The sequence below is a fragment of the Agelaius tricolor genome, unplaced genomic scaffold (genome assembly GCF_023055355.1).
Source record: "Agelaius tricolor isolate 1412-34295 unplaced genomic scaffold, bAgeTri1.0.p SCAF_10, whole genome shotgun sequence".
In the NCBI taxonomy this organism is placed as follows: domain Eukaryota; kingdom Metazoa; phylum Chordata; class Aves; order Passeriformes; family Icteridae; genus Agelaius; species Agelaius tricolor.
The window spans coordinates 2,745,288-2,769,529 of NW_027269270.1; the positions used below are offsets into that span (position 1 = coordinate 2,745,288).

Consider the following 24,242-nt stretch of genomic DNA (forward strand, 5'->3'; position numbering starts at 1 on the left):
AGGGAACATGTGAGAAGCCCACTGATCTCTGCAGACAGGGTTGTAAATCATGATGATGGGGGTCTGGGGTGTGTGCTGGGGGGAATCTCTCCTGCCATCTTGATGCCTTTTCACTGGTCCTAAAATCAGCAGCCAGACACATTTAGAGGGGTAAAAATGGGTTACCTTTGTAAGGATCCTTTGGTGTTTTCCACCTGGCGAATTGTGCACCTAAGTAGTACACACAGCATAATGTGTATACATTTTTTATAGGGTTTACCAATTAGCATCTCTGACAAAAATCCCCAGTTAGAAGCATGATTGGTAAGGTAATCCCATTTCAACTCTTTTTCAAATTCCCCCTCCTTTAGATAGGGACTAAACTGTTTATAAAAATATGTCTGGAAGAGCTGGTCTCAACCTTGGTTCCCAGGAAGAACCAAGATAGGACAGGAGCCTCAGATCCCCAGCTTGGAACCTTTGGAATGTGTTTTGTCTTTTTGTTTATTGGGTAGAATCAGGAAAAGTACTGGAGATAAGCTACAAATACAATAATAGGATACAGAGCTACAAATTGTCTTAGGTTGGAAATGCAAGATGTGGCTGGGGGTGTGTATTCTGTGGCCATCTGTTGGAACCAGGTGGGGCAGACATCTTCTGTTAATTGGGCCACCTGTTAAAACCAGGAGGGGCAGTGTTCTTTATCTCTTCCACAACCCATCCTCCCCCCAGGAGATCTCTTCTGTTCATGGCCACTGAGTGTCCCTGCATGGCTGATCAAATTCCATCATCCCATGGGGAAATGCTCTGCCCAGGGGAGGAGCCAAGCATTCCTACCTGGATACAATCTGACATTTGGAACACCACAGCAGCCTTTGCCCACTGCATTCCCAGAGGAGCAGCTTTCTTCTCCCCTGCATTCCCAGAGGAGCAGCTTTCTTCTCCCCTGCATTCCCAGAGGAAGACCAGGCCCATCTCCAGCACCCCTGGAGCTTCAGAGGAAAACTCCCCCCCTTGTGCAGGATCCCTGCTCCAGCAGAACCACAGCTGGCACTGCAGGAGGGCTGAGCCACCATGGAATGGCACTGTGCCACCACCCTGACACACAGGGGGTCTGGTCCTATTCTGACTCTGTTAGTGTTTTTTGGGTTTTTTTTATTACTGCATTTTTATTTTTCCTTATATAAACTGTTATTCCTACTCCTATATCTTTGCCCAAGAGCCCCTTAATTTCAAAATCATAATAATTCAGAGGGAGAGGGTTTACATTTTCCATTTCAAGAGAAGCTCCTGCCTTCCTTAGCAGACACCTGTCTTTTCAAACCAAGAAAAAATTTATGTGTAAAGGACACAGGGAATATATAAAAGAAGACAAGGCAAAAAAAAATCAATTCATCATTAATCCAAACTGATTTTGAAGCTAAGATACTCATTCAAGCCTCTTCATCTGTCCACCTCTGAGATGTCTTACCAGTGCCAGTCTATTTTATCACTTAATGAACAAGCCTATTCTCCTTGCAAGCATTTCTGTGGTTTTTGGAAAGCATCTACTGAATAGTGGTGTCATCAATTTGTTCAAACTTTCTGACTCATTACTAATTGCATTTTGTTTTCTACAATTTAGGGAAGATGGTGAAGTTCTTCCTTAATCTTCCCAAAAACCTTCATGGAACATTTCATTCTTTAGCATGGCTTAGATATTTCTTTTTTCTATGTGTCATCTTACTTCTTACAAGGTGCCTGCCTGTCACTATAATTAGTGGTATTTTAAAGCTTATGCATGTAATTCTAGTCTGTGCAGCTCCATTCACTTTGATGAAGCTCTGCTCCTTCACATCCACTGAAGTTCTTGCCTGTGGCTGAGATTTTAGGTATACATTTTAAGATAAAATTAAGAGAAATGTAGGTTAGTTTTATCCTTGGTTGCTGGTCCATGAAGCATTCTAAATACTCTGCCTTGCCAGGAATGAAAATACTCAATTAGTGCACTTCTGTACTCTGATATGGTACCAGCCACATCCATAGAAAGAATTTCGAAAGGAAAACCAAAAATCTGAACCAAAGAAATAGAACAAAAAAGTCAGTCTTGGCATCTGAAATAGATTTCCAACACCCTCTCCCAGCTCCCCATGCTTCCTTTAGGCTGTCTGAGAAATAACAGATGCAAATGGGTTACTTTTGAAAGCACAGCATTTCCTCCTCAGCTGATGCAGGGTGAAAATCCATCTGAAGCCCAGCAGCCATACCCATGAGCAAATCTCCTCTGAGCTTTGCCAGCAATGATCCATTTCACCATACTGTAACCATAAAGAGAAAACCAGACAAGCACCTCCTGGCTGCACCACAGAGCAGAGAAGGCCTCATTTCTCCCCACTGCAGAATACCAATTAAAACACTAAAATGTTTCAAGCCATCTATTCCTAGTAGGAGCTTAATGCAGTGAAAAGTTAGCTTGTTTCTTCCTCTAAAGCATTCTCTTCACACTCACACAACCCCCATCAGGTGGAATGATTTCTCCCCTCTTCTTTGTTTCTGTGGCTGGCAAGTCAGAGCTGAAGGAAAATCAGTCTGCTGTCTGATGAGCTTTTGATAAAATTCCAGGCTGAAGCACTGCACCTCTTGATTTATTTAGCATTCATACATCCCCAAGAGCTTCTTCAGTTTTGCAACCCAGCCTCTGGCAGTTTCAAGAGTGCAGCTTTCTCTAGAGCAGCTCAAAGTTAAGATAAATCCTTGTGCCAGGCTCAAATATACCACTGGTAAAAGGATACTCTGTCTCGAGATGACACTTTTGGGTTGCCTATCTGTACTCCTTTAATGATTTGCATGCTATGTTTATGTACTTGCCCCAATATATGCTGGGCTTTTCTCTGCTTGTTTTTCCTGTTACTATCAGCACTTCCAGTTCAGGTTAACAAGAAGCTTTCTGTTTGTTTCATGTATCATCACTAAAAGCAAATAGCAGATAACAACTCATTTCAACCAGTGTAATATTACTACCAGACATTAAAGAACTGAGCAGACACAAGGAAATGAAATTAGCTTTCATGTGCTGCTCTCAAAGACCCTATAAAATTCAACTGTAGAAACTGGAAAAGAATTATCCTAAAACCTCTTGCCTAGACGGAGCAACTATGGCATAAAGGAGACATGAAGGAAAAATTTAGTGAGCTTCTCTTTGCCTAACCCTCAGCTCAGTGGCTACATACCACTAGAACTAAAAAATGCTTTGCTTCAGTGATGTGCAGATTTCCCCTGTAATGCCCACAGCAGTGAAATGCCATCCTGTGCCATCCTTCACTGCTCAGCAAGGACTCTGAGCAGCTCTTTAGAGCTGCTAAGGAAATTCAGCTGTCTAGGCATGGTGTCTACAAAGAAACACAACTTGCTGTGACCTCCTGGTTCTTGTATAATTGTTACAGTCCAGAGAGAGTGACAGAGAGGAGGAGGACAGGGTACCATGGTGCTGGCTTTGGGCCCTACGTCCAACAGCTGGGCCTGTAAGAGGAATGCCAATCCAGGAGCACAGTCTGAATTTGTGTTGCTGGAGCCCCTGCACACCCCCATCTGCTACGTGGTATGGCAAATGGAGTGGAGCTCCCATGCAAAATAATCCTACCTGTCAAAATAAAGGCAGAAGTACCTTTGCTGAGGCATTATCTCCTTGACTTTATGAGTAACTGGCTACTGTGCAAATCCTGGAAAGTATTGGATGTGCTAATTTACCATGAAAACAGGATCCACACCTACTGTTTATAATATGAGCCTGTTCTTTTTCTCTGGAAGACCTACAGCAGGCACAGTTAAGTTCTGAAGATTGTCATCTTCCTTGCCATTTAACATCACTTAAACAATCAAGGGATTTGGAGAACACAAACAGCTTTATAAGGCAACTCAAAATGTCTCCTATCACAAAGGTGCACACTAAAGAGTAAATCACATATGGGTGAACATAAAGAATGGAATCCTTACCTGCCCTCCTTTAGGCTGGTATTTGATATTATCTGTTGACCCAATTTTGGACCTGACATTCTTGAGGTCAGGTAGAGGCTGGTTAATAACTCGTAGCTGCTTTGGAGTTGCTGGAGATTTAGGAGGAGTGCGAATTATGGCAACTTTTTTCTCAGTAGGTACCAGTATTGCAGATTTGGGGGTCCCAGGAGTGTGGGGAGTTCTGGAGTAACTGGGTGTCCCTGGAGTGCCTGGGGTACGGGAGGCATAGCTTGGTGGTGTCCCTGGAGTGATGGCCGTGGAGCCAGGAGTAGTGGGGGTAGAAGTTCCACTTTTTCCCGTTCTGCTACGAATTGGCTCTGATCCTACATGCAAGAAAAAAAAAAAAAACAAACAACCAAACAGCTTTAGAGGCACAGAAGTACAGCTCTTCTTCCCTTTGTACTCCCAAGAGTGCATCCCTGTGTGCCAAGCAAGACACAGCTCTTCAGGTGGCAGTGCTGCTGCTGGAACAGCAGCTGGAATGGGTCTCTCTGCGTCTTACTTGGCTAATCAACCTGCCAGGAACTACCTGGCCATGACAGGTTGAGCCAATGCCCCCAGAGTGACTGAGCTCTCCATTCTGTACCACAGGAGTGCTTCCCACAATACCTCTGCTTCCTGCAAAGCTGCCTAAACAAGGCACATCATCACATTTATTTCCATTTTGGGCAAAGGACGAGAAGCACCCTTGGAACCCAACCTCTGAGACTTGATCTAACCAATTTCAGTGGATCTGGGCAAGAAACTAGAAAGCAGTAAAAATTCTGCTGATATTCCTGAAATAAAAAGCTGTGAGTGCCTGGCTGGAGCTGTTTCTCTGCTGGAAAAGTGCAGATGAACCCCAGGTGGGCATTCAACTGATGCACAAGCTATAGCTCTGTTGTGTGGATGGGTAGATGTCCTTACATTCAATTGCTATTTTTCATCAGTGCTGTGAAAGAAAACCATTACCAGAGACAACCTTGATAAAAAGTCACATTCTACTTATATTTGCATGCAAGTAAAAAAACCCCAACACTATCATTTTGTAGCAGCTCCATTCAGTGTTTATGGCATTGCCAGTCCTTTTCACTGGGCACAAGGATCAGTCTAGCTGTCCTTTCTGCAGCCAGCTCTGCTTCTAACTCTCAAACATAAATAAACAGAAGCTGAGATATCTCCAAAGTAAAATTTTGCTGAGAATACTTATGGAGAGAAAGATCAAGGTAACTCTCAAAACCTGGGAACCCCAATGCCAAATAGGTGCATGTATGCTTTCACTCTTCAAATATTCAGAAATTATAAATCCAATGGGCCCCTCAAAACCATCCAGTGGGACTAAACACATTCTTATTTTAAGTGTTATCATTCTGTTTGTGCAATGATGGTGGCCCAAACCCAATGCACTCCTGTCCCTGGGGCTCAGGAGACACTCCTTGCTCTACATGACTCATTAGGCAGACTGAACAGTACTCCACTCACCTCCCATTTCCCTGAACAGGTTTCTTTCTTTCCAAACCAACCCTAAAGCTTCTCACTATACCATCTGAGACAGAAAGTGATTTTTTTTTCCCCCACCTCCTCGCAGGTCTGGTGTATTTACTTTTCATTCCTCAGCCCTTCACCACCAGCCAAATGCTTAATAGCCTCTTACTCCTAAGTCAGGAGAATGGGCTGGCTGTTCTGGCAGCTGGAGGTCACTCTGCTTTCAAAGGGTCTCTGTTTCACCTTTGAAGCATCACTTATGAATTTCAAAGGACTTTTTTTGCAGAATTTAATCATCTACTTCTCTTAAGCTGTCTTAAAAAGGGCTGAGATTGGTTTCCAAAGAGAGAAGACAGAAGAACTCCTATTGGAAAGCAGGAAGCCACATGTAGGTTCTAAGGCCTGGCTAAAAGTTCTGGGGTTATTTAGTAAATTGTCTTTGTCCTGTAATTTATTTTGGCTTGTGATTTGATAACTTTGGAAAAAAAGTTTCTCATAAAAGAAACCTAGCTGGTTCACTGCCCCCAGTGAGTCACTCTGCTACTTAACATCTCAATTCTCAGCAGAAATTTTACCCTAGGAGTAGAGCATAGGGAGATAATTACTGGGAAGCAGCAAATAAATGACTGTAACTATCAGGTTCACTTTTCCAAGACCCATCAGAATATTTCAGGTTGTCTGCTTCAGCTTTGACTCATTATTTCTTGCTGCTATTTGTAAATACTCTGTGTTAAGTACCTCACCCAGCTCTGAGCTCCCTGCAAAGGCATTTTCTAATATCAGCAATTAGTCAGGGCAGCAGACCTCGCTCTGGGTACTGCAGGTGCATCCTGCCCCTGCTTTCAGGCACTTGGCATGTGAACAAAATCATTCTACACCACACCCCAGACCCACTCCTCTGTGTCAAAGGCTGTGCAATGTGACAAATCTACTGAGGATGCAGACAACCACAGAAGCAGGAGAAGGTTCATATGCAAAATAAAGAGACAACTCACGGGTAGTCCGTCGTACTGAGGAGGAGAGAGAAGAGGTGAGGGACAGGGAGTTCTCCTCTCTGTCTCTGTCTCCTGAAACACCTCGCCGAGGAGGAAGGATGGAGGAAGGCCTCGGCAGAGATGAACGCTTCTCAGGGCTCTTGCTTACTCCATCCTAACAGCAGCACAACAACAAAGGAAGGTTTAGTTTGCAAAACTCACTCTTTAGGCTATGATTTCCTGTATCTACACACAGAGGGGGAAACCTAATCCTGTGGGTCCAGTTTGCTCCTGACACAGGAACCTGCAGGGATCAGTCACCCTCCATGCTCTGCTTTAGCTCCATGGTGCCTCTTTACTACATCCAAACGGTGTCTGATGACTATCCTGAGACATCTAGGGATATTCTTGGATCCAAATATGGATGGATTCCACAGTTGGCTCTTACTAAGGAAAAAAAGTGGGGCTTTTAAGTGCAAATTGAAAGTAAAAGAAATCTCTAGAGCTCAAGTGTGGAATTCCTATGTGAATTTACCTGCAGAGTAACTGCACTACTGGTGTCCAGACACTAGATTGGTAGGTGTTGTGTGATTTTTGCATATTCAAACACTAACTTAGAAATTTCTTATGGAGATAAATTCTTAGCTTCAGGTATTGTTGTTTATTTTTCTTTTTTTTTTTTTTCCCTGAGTGTGGGATTATAAATACTGTTGTTTTAATTCCTTCTATAATAAAATGTTTACTTTTTGAAATCAGTGCATACCTTCTCTTTACCAGAGTAAACCCCTCTTTACCATTAGGGCAATGGACATGAATGTTAGAATATTTTTGAGCTTATGCTAGAATATTTTTGAGCTTTGAGCTTTATGAGCTCTTGATGTGCAGTCAAAACCAGACCAGCATAAGCAGACATTCTTCCTAAAGACAAATGATGATGGTCCCAAACAGTAAAAGACACACCAAGTATGGCATTAAACAAAAAATGTAAGTCAATGCAAAACCAAATTTTAAACGGGGATAGTTAAGTCACCATAATGTAGATTTGAAATACAAGTTAAATGTAAACATGGAGAAGCTGGAATGGATTGCCAATCATCTTTTTAAATTTATACTGCAACTTCTTCACAAACTCCCTATGCATTGACTAAATTTGGTCCTTGACATTTGGATTCTGCCCTATTCTATCCCCTGCTGCTGGTAATTAGAACTGCACCCTCTTATGCTGGAGGCTGAACTTGATTTTGAAGAATATTAACAGGTCAAAAATTACAGTTTTTTAAACTTGGAGGGCAAATTGGTCCTGCTGCTCTTTACCACCTACCCACTTGCAAATGGGCGTAACTTCTTGGCAGTTAATGAAGTAGCATCCATATGATCAACAGAAAGAAGATATGTCTTTCCAGTTGTAATTTCACTTACATTTTCTGTGGAGTATCTCCATTTTTATCCATCTTGTAGCCTGCTAATCAGTTTTCCTGCCACTGGATGTAAGTAATCCCATAATTACTTACAATTATGTAAGTAATTCACATAGAATTACTCAAATTCAGTGGGTAATGTGTTTCACGGAGTTCACCTGTGCATCTCTGACTCTCTCCACCAACTCTGCTACCTTACCTTAGCATCTGATTTTGAGTCTCTTGGGCCTGCAGAGGAGGGCCGAACAATAAAACTGTCTGTATCCAGACATGTGGCCCTTTTAGTGGTTAATGAGCAAGCTGAGCTGGGTCTTGGAGGAAGCAATGACTTTGCTCTAGACTTTGAGGCAGGAATCTTTGACAAAGAGGCAGTCTAGTCATGAGAAAACAAACAGAACACAACATGAAGCTGGACAAAATGAAAACACATGCAACATGGACCAAAAAAAAAAAAAAAAAAAGCCAAGCTATGACTAATACTTTTCCTGTGTCTGGTAATGGTCTAGCAGATCTGACAATCATGGAAGTTTCAGTTTTGTGTTGTTTGACTGAAACCATCTTGGTCTGGACAGAGTTACCAATTCTAGGAATCTGCCTTTTTCTGCAGACACTATTTGGGTCTTGTGTTATTAGGAAAAAAACTGGTTCCAGGTGTGGCATTTAACTGGTACAACTGCTGCATTAGAAACAAGTGCAAAGCTACAGGAGCACCAAGGGACCCCAGCCCTTTAAAGTCAAAGTATATCCCTCCAGGCTAAAATCAAGAATAAAACAGTGGGAATCTTAGAAGCAATGTTACACCAGTATTCCCACAACAGCAGGAGAACAACAGTCATTCCTTCTTTTGCCACTGTGTACAGATAAAATCTCCAACACACCCCAGATACTGCTCTGTGCATTTGGTGCCACTCCATAGAAATTCATAAATTTATGTTGGCAGTATGGAGTCCTGGGATGAGAAAAGCATATATGGCTGGAAGGCTTATGTTATTGCAAACAAATACTTGTTTGATACCAAATAATGACAATATCCCATTGAAAGAACAATTGAACACCAACAGGACAGACAGAAAATCTTTGTTAATACTTAGAAGCATCTTATTGCTTTACAAAAAGCAATCTCCTTGAAACAGAATAGGGCTACTTGCTTAAGAAACACCTTTTTTTTTTTTTCCTGTAGATGTAACTGATATTACAAAGAGCAGTTGCAAAGGTAGTCCTTATCCTCTCTGTAGTCATACTAGAATGAAATTCCTCACAGGAGCAACCCCAATGGGCCTGTCCTCCTGGGATTTGCACTGAACTTTAGCACTGAACTTGGCATTTGATCTCAATCAACCCCCTAGACTTTCCCAATGTTCAGAAAAGGTACATGAGGAGCTGCTTTAAAGCTGTCTTGTTAGAAAATAAGAATGGTCTGTCCAGCTCTGACAGGCCTCTGGCTTAGGCTATATGCTCAGCCTATGGAAAAGTGAGGCTGGTGTGTTGAATGTCATCTGTGACATCACCCATGGGATTAAGAGCTGCAGAACTGTGTATCAAGCAATTCCAGTCCCACAGTACAGCTGAGAGGAGTTCCACTGGATGTCATCCTCCAGACCAAGTAGCAAGACAAGAAATTAGGATGGAAGTGCTTTACTAGCAAGAACATAGTCCCATAATGAGTTCTGCAGCATATTTATGCCTCTTTCTTTTTCAATACTTATTTTACTGTCTGAGAACAAACAGAGGGAAACCAGTGAATAATTATTTTACAAAGAAACTACAGAATATGAGGTTTCTGTCAAATCAAAGGCTTTTCCAGACTTTGACTGTTTTGTCATAGTTCAGTTTATGGGTCTCATCCATTTGTGAAACTTTGGACCATGTTTAGAAATCCATGAAGGTATTTACTGATGCTGAAACTCTGTGGAATATTTATGTTGGGTGGCCCCAAGAAGCAGACATTCTGCAAGCACCTTTCACCTGGCTTTCTGAACTAGAGATAGAACTAAGCACACATAGCTTGAGGCTCAAATCTTCATTCTGTGGTTTTCACCATTTTCAACTTGCATGCAAGGAACTACCCCTACAATGAGACTGAAAAACTCTTGTAGATTAAGGTTCTAGTCACAGTGCAAAGACTTTTCACTCATATGGCTCAGTGTCCTCTGTGAATACATGTATCTAGTGTGGATGCTAAAGATGGACAGCACTGAGATCTGACAATAGAACAGATGGGGAAAAGGCATGGCTTTGAGCTACTGCACAGCTCTGGTTATCACAGTCTAGAGTCTCTCCATGTTACTTAGGTAAAAAGGCACTTTTTAGCATCAGGAATAGCAGCAGAATCTGCCCAGAGGTGGTTGAGCAAGCAAAGAAACCATGTCTCAATCCCTGCAGGAAAACTCAGTCTCTGTTAGCAATACTTCACCTCTGACCTCTGTTTTAATTTATGCTGCTGGAAGGGTCAGGTGCCCAGAGGACAAAGATCTATGTGATTCTCAGGGATTGCTGAAGTGGGGATGCACAACCCTCATTTTATTTCAAGGTGCTCCTAACACATGGCACAGGTTTTCATCACCTCTCTGTGAACTGCAGGTACACAGCTGCTTCCAGCAGATGGAACTGTTTAGCTTTTCCTGAACTTGCCCTGTGTAAACTGCAGTCTGAACATGAATAACAAAACTGACCAGGCTGGATGATCTAACATTACCAGCGGAGAGGAAAAGGCTGCACTTGAAGGACATAAAAGCTGAAAACCACAAAGAAACAAAATGACAAAAATAGAGAGAGATCTTTCTAAAAGCAGAGGCAAAGGCAAAGCACAGAATAGAAAATATCCAAGAGGTGTGGCAACCAGAGAGGCAAGGAAACAGAGAGAGAAAGTAAGCAGGGGACAGCTTTCTGATGTGTGCTATAACATAAGGAGCAGGAATAGGAAAGATGTACAGAAAGACAATTTCACAGAATGATTTTGTAGTGCTTGTACTAGAGCACTTCATAAACACTGAAAATGGGCAAGTATTGGCTTCTCTTGTGCAAGTGTTGATGGTCTGTCAAGAAAAGACAGTAATAAAACATGCTCAGACTCAGCCCACAAACCTGCCCAGATCTTAGTCACTTGTAAAGAAGCTCTAATAGTTTCCCAGTTCTGAGCTGGAATGGGTCAGACCTGAAAAACCATGGTTCCTCCAAAGCCTCCAAAAGTGCTCTCAGCACTACCAGTTTCTTACAATTCATGAACAGTGTGGAGCACTTCATGTGACACAGCTTTTTGCTCCCCAAAGAACTGAGAGTCTCGTTTAACAAATGAAAGAAATCACCCATGGAATATACTGGGGAAATATATTAGGAAATTTAGAAAAATTTAAAGAAATTGTTAATTGGTAATGGTGGGGGGTGGTCCTGCTCAGGGTCAGGGGTTTGACTTGATGATCCTGATGGGTCCCTTCCATCTCAACACATTCTATGATTCTGTGATAACAATGACAAAGTGTTGTGCTGCAGTGAATTGGCCCGCGTCACTGCCATGGCTAAAATAATTGCATCGGGGAGAGTGAATAGAGATTGGCTTCCTGGGGATTTTGGAGGGATGGGACAGAAACAGTGCAGGGTCAGCAAGGAGCAAGGGAGTCTTTGCTTAAGAGAGCCAGACACAGGAGGCAGGAAAGGCTGTAGAGCAGCTGAAGGCAAGGCAAGGCAAGGCAAGGTTGTAATCTGACAGATTATAGCACAGACAGCGGCCATAGTGAAAGCAGTAAATGTAAATTCTACTGGCCAGTAACTCCTACACAGGCATGGCCCCTGCAGAACACTGGGCTGTGGAATGGCACACCAGGAGATACCCAGCAGTCCTGGGGGAGGGCTTCTGCCTTCTGTGGTTTTGGAAAACCCAGCAGTCCAGCAAGGTGCCAATGCAAGTTGGGTGCTGCAAGAAGGGCCAGGACATGCAGCTTATCCTACAGAATGGCCTGGCTCAAAATGCTGCCCAGACTTCAAGTCCTGCAGTTTGGAGTCTGTGTGCCCTCTGTGGGACTGCAAACTGTCACCATCTACCACTTGAGACTAGACTTCTAAGGTTATTCAGGAAAGGTGGTTTTAATTATCCTTTTAAATGAATAATGAATATGGTGAACAAATTTTAAATGGAACACACAATTACTTACTGAATTAAGACAAAAAGATATGAAAGAAGGGCAAAAGGAGATTATAAAAATGAACAATAAGATTATTTTACTCACTGAGAGTTTTTCCTTTGCTTGTTTAAATACAGCAGGAGCCTGGTTTGTTTCACCACCTGCTGCTGAGAAATCCAAAGAAAGACTTGATAGTTAAAGACAGTAATAATAAGCATTTCCATTCAGTACACTTGTTAGACCAATTAAATGCCTTGAAACTACTGTGCAAAGTGAGTACTTTGTGAAATACCCTGAACTGTATGCAGACATTTACTTGCCTTGAAATTTTTCTGCATTCACCTTACTTGAGGTAAAATGGTATTCTATGTGTTTTGAACAAAATGAAATTTTGTATTCATGTTCCTAAAAGTCTATAAACAAAAAGAAAAAAGTTCCAGAAATAGCTGACAAATATAAGTTTCTGTTCAATCCTCAGAAAACTTAGCATCCTGATTTTCAGGACTGTTCTCTAAAAATCAAGTTCATTTACATCATCCACAAATTAAAATATTAAGAGAGGCCTCTATAACCACCACTTTCAAAATATTAGCCAACATTCATAATGGATAGAGAGAGATTCACTGTTGAATTTTCATCCTAGTTGTGTCAACAAGGTCAGTGTGTCATGGTCAACTAAGCTCTCAAGAATTTAGAAATTGAAGGTTTATCTGGGACATCAAGAATGTTAATCCAGTATTTAATTTATTTGATACATGGTTTGAGGTATCAAATGTTTCTCTTGGAGTTCAAATCCATCCACGCTGGTTTCTGAATGGGACAGCTTTTTGGAAAGCAGGTTATTAGCTTCACTCTAAGGCTGCTGCTTAGGAAGTGATGTGCCACTTAACAACTAACATGAAATCTCTTGGCATCTGTGCCAGGATGCCCTTGGTAAAAGCAGAAGTAGGAAACAATCACAAATGACAACCTTCTGCTATAAACCAAACTGTTTTCCAGCTTTAAACCAACCCTAATTCCTCATACAGCAAAGATCAGGTTAATTTTTCCCATTTCTTATGCAGCTCCCAGGGTGTGGTGAGGTTATCCCTGGTTTCCTGTCTCACTAACCCACTCTAGCCCAAGGTGTAGGAGAGAGAACTTGTGAGGAGGAAAAGAATAGGTAACTGCCTACTTCAGTTCTTCTGAATTTTTAAGAGAGGTGAGTACAGCAGAGCCTTCCCGTGTCACACTTCAACACAGCTGTTACTGCTGGTTTGGGTCTGGTTTCCATCTCTTCTAGATAACCACAAACAGCTCCTTTCCTCCTTCCCTTGGCATTCAACCCTAACCAGTCACCACTGGGGGCTGGTAAAAAAGCTGTGTCCCTTGTGCCAATGTGCCTGGTAACAGCCACAACTCCTCCATCTGAACACAAGATTTCTACAGGTCCTACAAACATGTTTCAGCTTAGGGGGTGACCCCAGAACTGAAAACAAGAAACAAACATATCATGGCCAGGTCACTGTCCTGGCCTTGCCTCCAACAACGCTGCTCTGATAACACACCTGCAGTAGCATCTCACAGCCACCAACAAAACCCAGGCCAGGCTGGGGGCTTCACTCATGGAGCTACACCAGCCAAGGCAAAGACTTCCCAACTCTCTCATCAGGGTTGGCCTTGCAATTTCTTTTTCAAATGGCAAGGACAAGTCTCTCAAAAACCAGTCCCTGCCTCATGGATATGGTGGTTTAATTTACTGGTACTTCCCAGTGCTTACCAGTGATGTGGGAATTTTTTTTCAGGTATTGAGGGGCATTAAGGGAAAAATGTACTTTTCCAGGCCATTGTGCAAAACATAAAAGCAGATATTAACTTATTTTGGTAGATATTTGTATCTTATGACTGGACATGCTTCATTTTGAAGTCATGGTAAATGCAGTGTGGAGATTTTAACTGACTGCAACACACTCAAAGCTCTGTAAACTACACTGCCAAGAACTTTAGGGGGGGCTTCATTACCCAGGCATCACTAAAGCTGAAAAGACCACTCCAAACAGGATGCACTGACAGTCAAAACTGGCTTCAAGAAATGGCGCTATATTTCACATAAAAAGAAAATGGGAGAGAGACAATGTCCCTCTAGATTCCAGATCCTGGAGAGACCTGCATGACACAATCAAGCTCAGGGATATGTAAGATAACACATATTGCAGAATATGACACAGCATTGCAGTCTTTCTCATGGTCTCCCCCCAAGTCCCATAAGGAAGTATAAAAATGGGAGGTAGAAGAAAATAAGGCATACTGTAATTTTTCCAGCAACAGTGAGTGCGCTGAAACGTTCTAAGAAATATTTTTGGTCACTTTCTGGCATGGTTTCAGCTCCTCTGCTTTAGAGCTCAAAGTTCAAGACATATTTCTGAAAGTTTTATGATGAGTCTGGGTCCATTATTTTGGTTGCTCTCCACCTTAGAACTTAAATAAGGGAGGACTTAAGTAAGGGAGGTAGTTGTTGTATTATATTTCTCACTTTGACTAATACATCTGCTTCACTGTGCATTGCAGTGAGGGAGAAAAACTTCTGAGGTTTGCCAAGGCAGCACAAGTTTCAGGCACAGGGCAGATTTTATCCAAGTCCACTGGTATGATTCAGTTCTTTTTGGGCTCCTAAGGGTCAGAGCAGGTAGGGGTAGAGTGAGTAGCCTGTGGTCAGAGCTGTCATGCCCTGGTAGCTGAGGGCATGACAGCTCTGACCACACAGCTGTACAAGTGTAGACGAGGTTGAGAACACTACAAAGCCAGTGCCTTTCCCCCACCCAGGTCCACAGCTTATTGAATCCCCTGGGGCTTTTGAAAGAACATGAGAATTAAGGGTTGTAACTTCTGAGCTATCAAGCTGTGCTTCAGCAAGCAGCAAGAGGTAGCAAGAGGAAATGTTTTAACTCTGTTTTAAAATTCCTCCCTGTTGGGTAGTTCTGGTTCAGAGTGCAAGTTAGGACAGCCCAGAGACTGCAAAGTGAGGGGGAGCCATCAGTGCAACACAGAGGGGACTGACCCAGCCTTTCCTTTGCTGGTTCCATTTCTCCTGAGAGGGGGAAGTAAAAGGGTGAGATTCTGTCACAGGAGCAAGGGGATGGGATCGTTCTGGTGTCCCAATGGAACACAGCCAGGATACAATCCACACTTCATACAGCAGAGGCATGAGACCAAACCTGCTCTACACCATCCTCTTGCTGCATTTTCACTGCTCAGACCCCTCTGCTGGGGCTGGTCTGCATTCACAACAAGAGGTGCAAAACTGCAGGGGAATGACTGCCTAGGGACACTTGTAGTATTGCTCTGCTTAACCATAAGGTGGTAATGAATGTTCCTGCTAATTTCTAAGCTGTGAGAAGATGCCTGTGCATTTCTGCATTGCTGTGCCTGGTTCTTCTCCTATTAACCCTAGTTCCAAACAACCACACTTACAGCATGTGGCTATGTTACACGACAGAAAACCTGGCCTCTTTTAGCAATTTTTTTTTTTAAGATCACAATGAAAGCCAATATGTTCATCCTTCCACGTGGAACTCATAGGAACCATGAATAATATGTGAAAATGCTGGAAGAGTTATTTTGGTCCTTCTAAATAATGATACACCTATGAAGTCGTAACAGGAATCATTTCTTTCTTCCTTTCATCTTCCTCTACCAAATATTAAGATTTTGCTTGCAATGCATTTCGCAGTGTGAGCCCAGATTTCTTCTCTCTCAGCTCCATGCTGCATGTGGCTTGATTCTCCCTGTGGATTTTGACTGTACAGCATAAACATCAGTGACAGATTGGGAATTGTCAATGCAGATAACATCAATAAACAAAATATAAGTCTGAAACACTTCTTATTATGCATGAGAGTAAAAAAGCAGAATAATGGAAATGCATACCATGGTTTAAGTTGCCAACATTTTCCCACCAGAAAAAAAAATAAAGCATAATTTAAAAAAATTAAAAAAAAAAAAGAAAAAAATCATCCACAAATTAAAAGATGAGTAGAGATTCCTAGAACACCACACTCTAAGCACGATGCCAAGTTACAACCACAGCACTTGGAGGCCCAAGCAATGACAAGCATACATGATCATGGCCTCCATCAAACAAACAAACAAATATCAGGAAAGAAAGAAAGAATAAAAGAAAAATGGTACAAAACACTAAAAAAGCAATACTATTTGTGAAGATTGACACTCTTGGAAGAAAAAAAAAATAGAGAAGCTGCTAGAGCTATGAGATTTACAAAAGAAAATGTCTATGTTTGCCAGCCACATTGCATAACTGAACAGAACGCAGTCACCTGTCTGCTTCCGTTTAACACAGGAGAGATGAGTTGGTCTAGTATATTTGATAGCAGGTTTTAAAATTATTTTCCTGGAGGGAGAGTGGCCCTGAACTTCAGTTTTTTTAGCAAGTTCAGCTTTCTTATACACTGCTATGGACAAAAAGAACACAAAAACACAGAATCAGAAAAAAACCCAGCAAACCATTTCATATGATCAATATGTCAAGCGTCAGGCCCACTGCCCCACAACTCCAACCCAACGCGTTGCTTCTTCCGAGGGGAGCAAATCCTATGCTGCAAGAGGGGGAGCACTGGTGCATTGGCTCAGGTGCATTACCCAGTAATCAGTGGGGATGTCCACAATGAAATAGGACCAGTGGAGCAGTGAGCCTTGGACATGGCTTCTCACATAGTTGTACAAAATCTCATTATAAAACACTATCATTAATAATGCCATGGTGCACATAATCTACAGCAGAGTAACCAGACAGTACTGTAAAATAGTAAGAAAATTAAAAAAAAAATTGTAATAGGAGTGTGAAATGAACCTTTTTTCCTTCTCACTTCATCTCTGGAGAGTGTGCTAGGTTCCTTTTTAGCTATTTTCCTTTCAGGAGTAGAAATCCTGCCTCTCCCAGTTTTAAAAGGTTTCTCTTTTTTATGCTTATCAAGAGATGATCTTCGCAATTCTCTCTCTGCTTTCTCCTCTTTAGGAACAGTCTCTAACTGTTCAGTCATGATGCTCCTATCATCATCTGTAGGATCAGAGCAAATTACAACAACAAACAAAAGATTAGTAACAAATGTTAACAATACTTCAGAGGAGCAGGGAAAAAATAGTTGAAGACAGAGCAGATGATAAATTTTAAAAAAGCAAACTATTTTTACCATTTCTCTGAAACATGCTGAGATTACTATTATAACTGTAATAATTTTGCTTTTCAATCATTATGATTTGGAAGCAAAAATATTCAACAGACAAAACAGAAAGGATAATGCACACCTTGAGTGTCTGCCCAGAGACTGTCTGTGTCCATGATGGAGTCATCAATTGTTGTTTCATCTTTGTAATCATCACACGTCTCTGTTTTGTAGTTAGTGAGCAGGATTTCTTCTCTTTGGGGTGAAGCAGGAGCCTCTCGGGAGCCCTCCTTGGGCTCAACTTCCACTTCTTCAACATCCAGCTCCTCCTCAGCCTGGGAGTCTCCTGTTTCAATGTCTTCCTGCTGAGTGGCAGCGAAGCGCACGCTGTGAGAAGCAGATTCACCCTCATCAACTGTTGTCTGCACCACTGTGATAAAGTCATCCTCCACTGTCACCACTGATTCAATAATGCCTTTCAGCTCAGGCAGGGCTTCTGGGCTACCCTTGGCTCCCATTTCTTCTGCAGCAGGCTCACCAAAGTCTGGGGGCATTTCTGATACAAGATGCTCTTTATCCTCTTCTTTTGCTTCTTGCCCCGCTTCCACCTCTTCTTCCTCATATTCTTCCTCTTTCGGGGCCCCAGCTGCCAGTTCACATGGCAGCAGCTTCTGGGTTTCTGTAGGTTTCACAGCTCTATCAAGAGTCTCTTCAGCTCCTTCTACAAGTTGTGGTATGCTCTCCATCTGAATCTCAGCAGGCTCCTCTTGGATTGGCTCAGCTTTTGGAAAGAGGGGCTCCACAGAAGCCTCCTTAGCTGGTAACTGTGTAGGCATCTCTTCCCCAGACACAGGAGGTTTTGGATGTTCTGCTTTGATATCCTCTGGTTTCACAGATTCTCCATTCAAACTTTCTTGGGCTTGATCATGCTCTCCACTAGATTCGTAAGATTCCTCCTTATCAACTGCCTCTTGATGTACCAGATCTGGCTTAGGTACTTTTTCCTTAATTTCAATTTCTGACAGTTTGGTGCTGTCCTTTGCATAACTAGGCTCAGTCTTGGAAAGTATATCTGCATCCTTTGCTTCTCTGGGGAAGATGGTCTCCTCTTTCTGCTGAGTATCTTTGGGTTCAGGCTCTGTTTTTTTAAGAGAGGCTTTGTCCTTCCCTAATGGAAGAGAAACAACCTCACTGCTCTTAGTGTCTAACTTACTCTGATATTCTTGGTCAGCTCTCCTTGCAGCTACCTCCATATCATGCTTAATAGCATCGTAATCTGGTTTAATTGGAGCTTCTATATCAGCTATCTCAGCTATTTCATGAACAACACTGAGGGTCTTCTCCTTCTCCAGCAACAAACAAATAGAATCCTTTTCTATTGCTATCTCTGAAGAAGAAATTCTGTCATACATTGTGTCAGCAGGTAAATGAACTTTACTAGCCACACTTTCTTCTTTCCTTTCTAACGCTGCCTCAGCTCTTGTCTTCTCTGGTTCTGCTCCTTTAATGGGACAGACCTCTTTAGAGTCAACTTGATCTTCACTTTTTTCTAGCACAGTATCCAGTTTCTCTTTTTTCTCCTCCTCAAAGTCCCTCAGCAGAGTGGACTCACCATGCTGACCTAAATCTCTTTCACTGAGGAAGTCTTCTTTTGATTTTTCAGCAGCTGCCAGCTTCACTTCTATTAAAGACAAGTCAGGAGCGAGGCCACGTCTCAGTTTTTCGTCTGTGCCTTCGTAGAAGGGACAGGTTTCACTTGTTAAATTCTCACTGTCCTGAACTGGAGAGGGGAGTGGTACTGTGTACTTATTGAAAACACAGTAGCCCAAGTCTTCCAGCTGGCTTTCAGCTTTCAGAATTACATGGTTTTCATTTGTCACAGGTGGCAGGGCTGTGCTGCTGTCTTCCACAACAGTGTCAGAAGGAACTGGCTTCTTCTGTGCCACCTCAGCATCTGCACTCACAGAGGCTAATCTCGATCTTGTCCCTGCCAAGTCTAACATTTCAGGCAGGTCAGGAGCCAGGACAGCCCCATTTTTGTAGTAATCTTTGGCCTGGAGAGACGGTTCAGCCAAGGTATCAGGCTGTACTTTTTCTTCTACCGTTGCTTTTTCTTCTTCTGTGTGCTCATCTTCCTCTCTACTTTCAATGGGGAAGCAGGGGGCCTTCTCCACTGCTGGTGTGGTTGCTGGCAAGTAGTCATCACCTTCATCCATACTTCCACTAGTGTTAGTTAGAATATCTGAAGCGAGGGGAGAAAGATCATGTGCACGACCAAAACTAAATCCTAGGGCTATTGAGTCCAGACAGGACATGGGCAAGTTAATAGACATACTTCTCTGTTCAATTGCAGATCTCCCCCCAAGTCCCAAGCTCCTGCTCAGAGTTAGGTCATCTTTATTTTTACTGTGAAGTTCTCTCTTATCCCCATAGACTTTGGGGTCAATAGTGAACATTCTTTCTGTTGGAGAACTGGGTTCTTCAGATGTGTCTGGTGTATAGCTCTGAGCCAGGGTACTGTACCCCATTTCACGAGCATGCACACTCTGCTGCTGATTTAATTCTTCCTCTTCCTCCTCCTCTTCATCTTCAGGTATTAGAGGACCTCTCTGATAAGGCTCATATTTACTCTCTTTAGTGTCACTTAGCTCATAGTAATCACTGCTTTGTTTCAGACTATCTGCTTTGAAGGCTTCCTCTTTCAGAGCAGAGGTTTCAAAATACTTTGACATTCCTGACTGATCCTCCTCTTCCTTAATTTGATGAGGAGCTGCTAGACTTGTCTTATCCTCCTTGGTATCTTTTTTAACATCTTTCTCTTGAGAAGCTTCTAGAGTAGGAGTCTTCTCAGTGGTTAGACCTGGTGCCTCAGGGGCTTTCTCTGTTACTCTGGATAACTGAGTGGTATCAGGGTGCTCTGCTGTTTGCTCATGACTCAGTTCATGGCTTAACTTAGCTGGGGGTACCTGTGTGCTTTGCTGTACCTCCTTTTTCACATCTGCTGCTGAGAGCCCACTTTGGTCCATTTCTTTTTCTGCTTTGAGAGTATCAGGTGACTTTTTAGCTTCACCATCCTTTTGAAAGTCTGTTTTGTCTGGGGAAGGTGTCTTAACTTCTGATTTTGTGGTCATTTTACCATCATCTAATATTTGAGCCTCCCCTTTATCACAGAAGTCATATCTTTCTTCCTCATCGCTCTCATCCTTAGTCATGTCCTTTTCCTCTCCCCATGGAGGGATTTTTGGGGTGCTTGGAGTTTTCAATCCATCTACAGTTACTGCTGAGACTTCTTGGAGAGATAATGTCCTGTCTTTGTGGATCTGTTCATCTTTACTGAGATCTTTGGCAAACAGTTGGTCAGTAGGTTCCTGATGTGTTTTGAAACTGTCTTTGAGTGAAAGCTCCTGGGGGAGAGCAGGAGATGAGCCTGAAGGAAGTTCACTTTTGGTTGCTTCTGCCTTGGGTTCTGGTAGCAATAGAGGACTTTCCTCATAGCTGATGGCACCACCCTGGATATCTTTGAGGTTGTCTTGAAATTTGATACCCATAACTTGGTTGGTCGATGAGGGCACGCCTGCAGTCCTTTCTTCCGCCCTGCTCACTTCAGGCAGCTGAGATGACAAGTGCTCTTGTTCTTGAGGAGCAGGAGGCTTAGCAGCAGGTTCTGCAAAACTGGCTTCCCCTTTCATCTGTGAATCAGTTTTCAACATCCATTCTGATGGAGGTGAAAGCACTTTTTCTTTGTCTTTGCTCTCCAAATCCTTTTTATCTGCAGCCTCTGTTTTTGCTGACTGTGGAACTAAGGCATCATATTTAGGTTGCTCAACAGTCTTACTGTCCTTCCCAGATTCACGTTGCTTTGTGTCTAATGGTTCTGCTGCAAAAGGGCATGTGCCCTCCTGGACACGGAATTCCATCTTCGTGGCTGCAAGTAAATCTGAAGTAATTTGTTTGGGTTTTATAGCAAAATTATTTAAAGCACTTACAGGCAGGCAGTCACATGGCCTACAACATTTTAATATGAATGATGGAATGGAAAGGGAGAAAGATGTGAGCATGCAGCAAGGCATCCCTCTAGAAATCTGCTGTAAGTGTTAAATACTAGTTTCCTTTCAATATATAAGGTTTTCTGAGAAAAATGTGAGCTGTACACAGATAAATGTGAGCACTGAAATGAGATGATTTCATGTAAATTCTTTGTCTTCATGATTTGTATACAATGGCAAAATCACAAATAACCTCACTTCATTAGAAGCTTTGGTGGACTCTGTAGCTTATGTTAGTTTGTGTTAGTGAAGTCTGCAACTTCAAAGGAATCAGTGGTACCTTTGTGTGTTGCTGATATTTAAAACATACACAGTTACACATTTCTATATATTTTTATACTTTTTTCTTCTACGTGCAGCCTAAACTAGAGATAATGCCTGCAAAGGGTTTTGCAAGTTTCAGAAGAGGCTGTGTTTTTTAACTGTGCCAGTTTATAACACTTGCTCTTTGTCAAATGACCAAAATCTCACTGCTGTCACCAAACCAGCATGTGGAAATCAGCAACAGACCTATTAATACTCCCAGATCTTGAAGGTCTGGTCTTCAAAATGGCCAGTCACCTACAAAGCTGTAGGTGAAGTAGCTGAAGTCAAAGAATTCTTGGCATGTTTCTGTGACTCTAGATTAGGTGCTAATTAACTTAATTTGAAACTAAAAAGGCTACTCTTATACTCTGCCACTTTATTTTCAGAGCAAATACCTAGGTTGTTTTTTTTTTATACCTACTCTGTTAATCATTAATAGCTCGATATTTTTTTAATGTCCTGTGGAAGATAATGATTCCTATCTCCTTGAAGTCTTCCTATAATGGAATATATGAAGAGAATGACTGCAGTATGTGGCATATCTTTCTGCACTAATCTGTAAAATAGTTTTTTAAAAATTTTTTCTGAGTTTTTTCTAAAGCTTGTTACAACTAGCATTGGGCCAACTCTGAATTTCTTCAGATCTAAAGTCCATGGAGGCATCTTTTTGCTCTAACAAATTGACTGGTTTTAGAATAATTAGTATCGAAGTATTGCTCATTATTTAAATATTTGCATATGTTAATACTGAGTCAAAAAAGCAAGTGCCATTCTAAAATCCACAGGTAACCAAACTAGAAATCTACACCTACAATAATTTTGCTCCTTTATGTTTTTACATGTGGTGACTGACTTGCAATCCCCATGAAGTATAAAGCATGGCCACTGGGCTGATGACATCCTCATTTCACAGAAATTAAATAGCTAGATACTGCTTTTCTCCATGTATCCTACTGTCTCTCTTCCTGTAGTGCAAGCAAACAATACCAATGGCATCAAAGCATATTCTGACTGCCAAAGCAATTGAGTGTTCTTCAGCTGGGCCATTCAGAACACAAGCCTCCTAACACAGCATTCCTTAGCCAGGTAGGGAGTGGGTACCTCACTACTCCACACAAGGTGTCTTTGCACCTTGTTGCACTGGCTGAAGAGAAATACCATTAAAACAAAAATACTGAAGCCTAGTTCTTATGTACTGCAAGATGACTGCAGTAAAGATTTTGTTCAGAGACTAAGTCTAAACTTCACCCAGTCCTAACATCCACTTTGAAGGCAAATATCCCAGTGGAAGCGATGGAGATTTTGCCTAAGAAGGGCACTCCAGCAGGGTTCAACATTTGTAATAAAGTGGCACACGCAAAAAATAAGAGTTCTGGCAATGACTGAGGAGAGGAGGGGTGGATTGCAATGGATGACAAGGGTATGATGTAAGAAGCAATAGCTTTAAGGAAGCTAAACCAGAATGCACTGAAGCACACACAAAAAAACCAAACCAACCAAACAAAAATCCTGCACACCGCAAATGAAAACATTTCTACAGTTTAAGCATCTTTATGTCATAGTCAAAGGCGGCAAATCTGCTGTTTGAAAGAAATGCAGATGAACCTCTGCACCAAAAAGAAAAAAAATACATAGATTAGCAATGTGACTGGCAAACACATCTGAGATGGGGAAAAAAGGCTTACACAGAGGAATAAGCTTAGCTGCAAAGCAATATTTTATCATGGCAAAGTAAAAAACTCAGGAATCAGCCGCAGCGGTGGGAAACCATGTTGTCATACAGCACCTACACAATCAAATTATCCACTACACACTCTTCAAGCATAATAACAAGAGCAGTCATACTAATAAATGGGCAAAACAGAAAATGAAGCAGGCTTGGAAAGCACTGGAGAAAGCTGGAGAAGGATTTGCTGGCAGCAAACACATGCAAACCAAAGGAGGACACACCTTCCTCAGCCAAGGAGGAGGGTGTGTCTTTCAAGAAAGAGTGCTCCCACCACAAAGGTCACACTCTCCCTGCTGGATGCCACTTTTGGCACTTCTTCTTCATGACACACGGAACCAGAATCTGACTGACCCTCACAGAGGGCCTTTGCCTGGTCCAAAGGCTTAAGGGGCCTGTGCTCTTTCCCCATTTGCTTCCCAGGAAGAGCAGCAGATTTCACTTCCACGGCCATCAGACCCTTTACTGGTTCTTCTTCTTGGAGATGGAAAGAACAGGGGACATCCCCACCAACAGTAAACACCAAGCACACAGCTGAACAGGATTGCTTTTACATAGCCCTTTCAGGACTGCATTTACATAACCCTTTCAGCTCAATATTTTCTATTTAAGTCTGTAAAGGACTGCCAGTACCCGGTTCATTTTAGCCACCATGGAACTGAATTTTCCTTAGGAAAAAAACCAAACCAAAAGCCTGCCTCCCCCCAGACAAGCATGTTTATGCCACAAGATGAGAGCTGAAAGTGTTTTACAGGCATACCTCTCCCAAGGATAACAGTGGGTGAAATAGTCATTGGAAATGGAGATGGAATGGAATGATGGATGGCTCTGACAACACTAATGCATCAATGAGCTCAAAGTACACTGATATTTTTCTAATAAATGTACTGTTTAGTCCAGTAAATGACATTCAGCTGAGGTGGAGGAAGGTATGAGGCATTGATTTCTTTCTGCTGACCTTGGTAATACAGACTGCTGAATGCCAGCAAGTCAATCTACTGTATGAATCCTGGGTTTGGCAAAATACTGAGAACTTTCATAGTCATAACAGGCCTTGTG

The 24,242-nt window shown here is 42.2% G+C and overlaps 1 protein-coding gene across 29 annotated transcripts in view; it reads right to left on the reverse strand.

Annotated features, from left to right (window-relative positions):
• MAP2 (microtubule associated protein 2) overlaps window positions 1-24,242 on the reverse strand; it is a 222,145-nt gene that overhangs the window by 13,917 nt on the left and 183,986 nt on the right. For 14 of the 29 annotated variants that reach the window (XM_071434383.1, XM_071434381.1, XM_071434380.1 and 11 more), the window contains 6 exons: window positions 17,248-21,042; window positions 16,793-16,999; window positions 16,260-16,394; window positions 12,052-12,113; window positions 6,432-6,585; window positions 3,952-4,295 (listed from right to left, as the gene is read on the reverse strand). In XM_071434383.1, the coding sequence (XP_071290484.1) occupies window positions 3,952-4,295; window positions 6,432-6,585; window positions 12,052-12,113; window positions 16,260-16,394; window positions 16,793-16,999; window positions 17,248-21,042 (4,697 nt within the window). The remainder of the gene's footprint in view (window positions 1-3,951; window positions 4,296-6,431; window positions 6,586-12,051; window positions 12,114-16,259; window positions 16,395-16,792; window positions 17,000-17,247; window positions 21,043-24,242) is intronic. The other 15 variants (XM_071434385.1, XM_071434384.1, XM_071434395.1 and 12 more) reach the window with 6 other exon arrangements.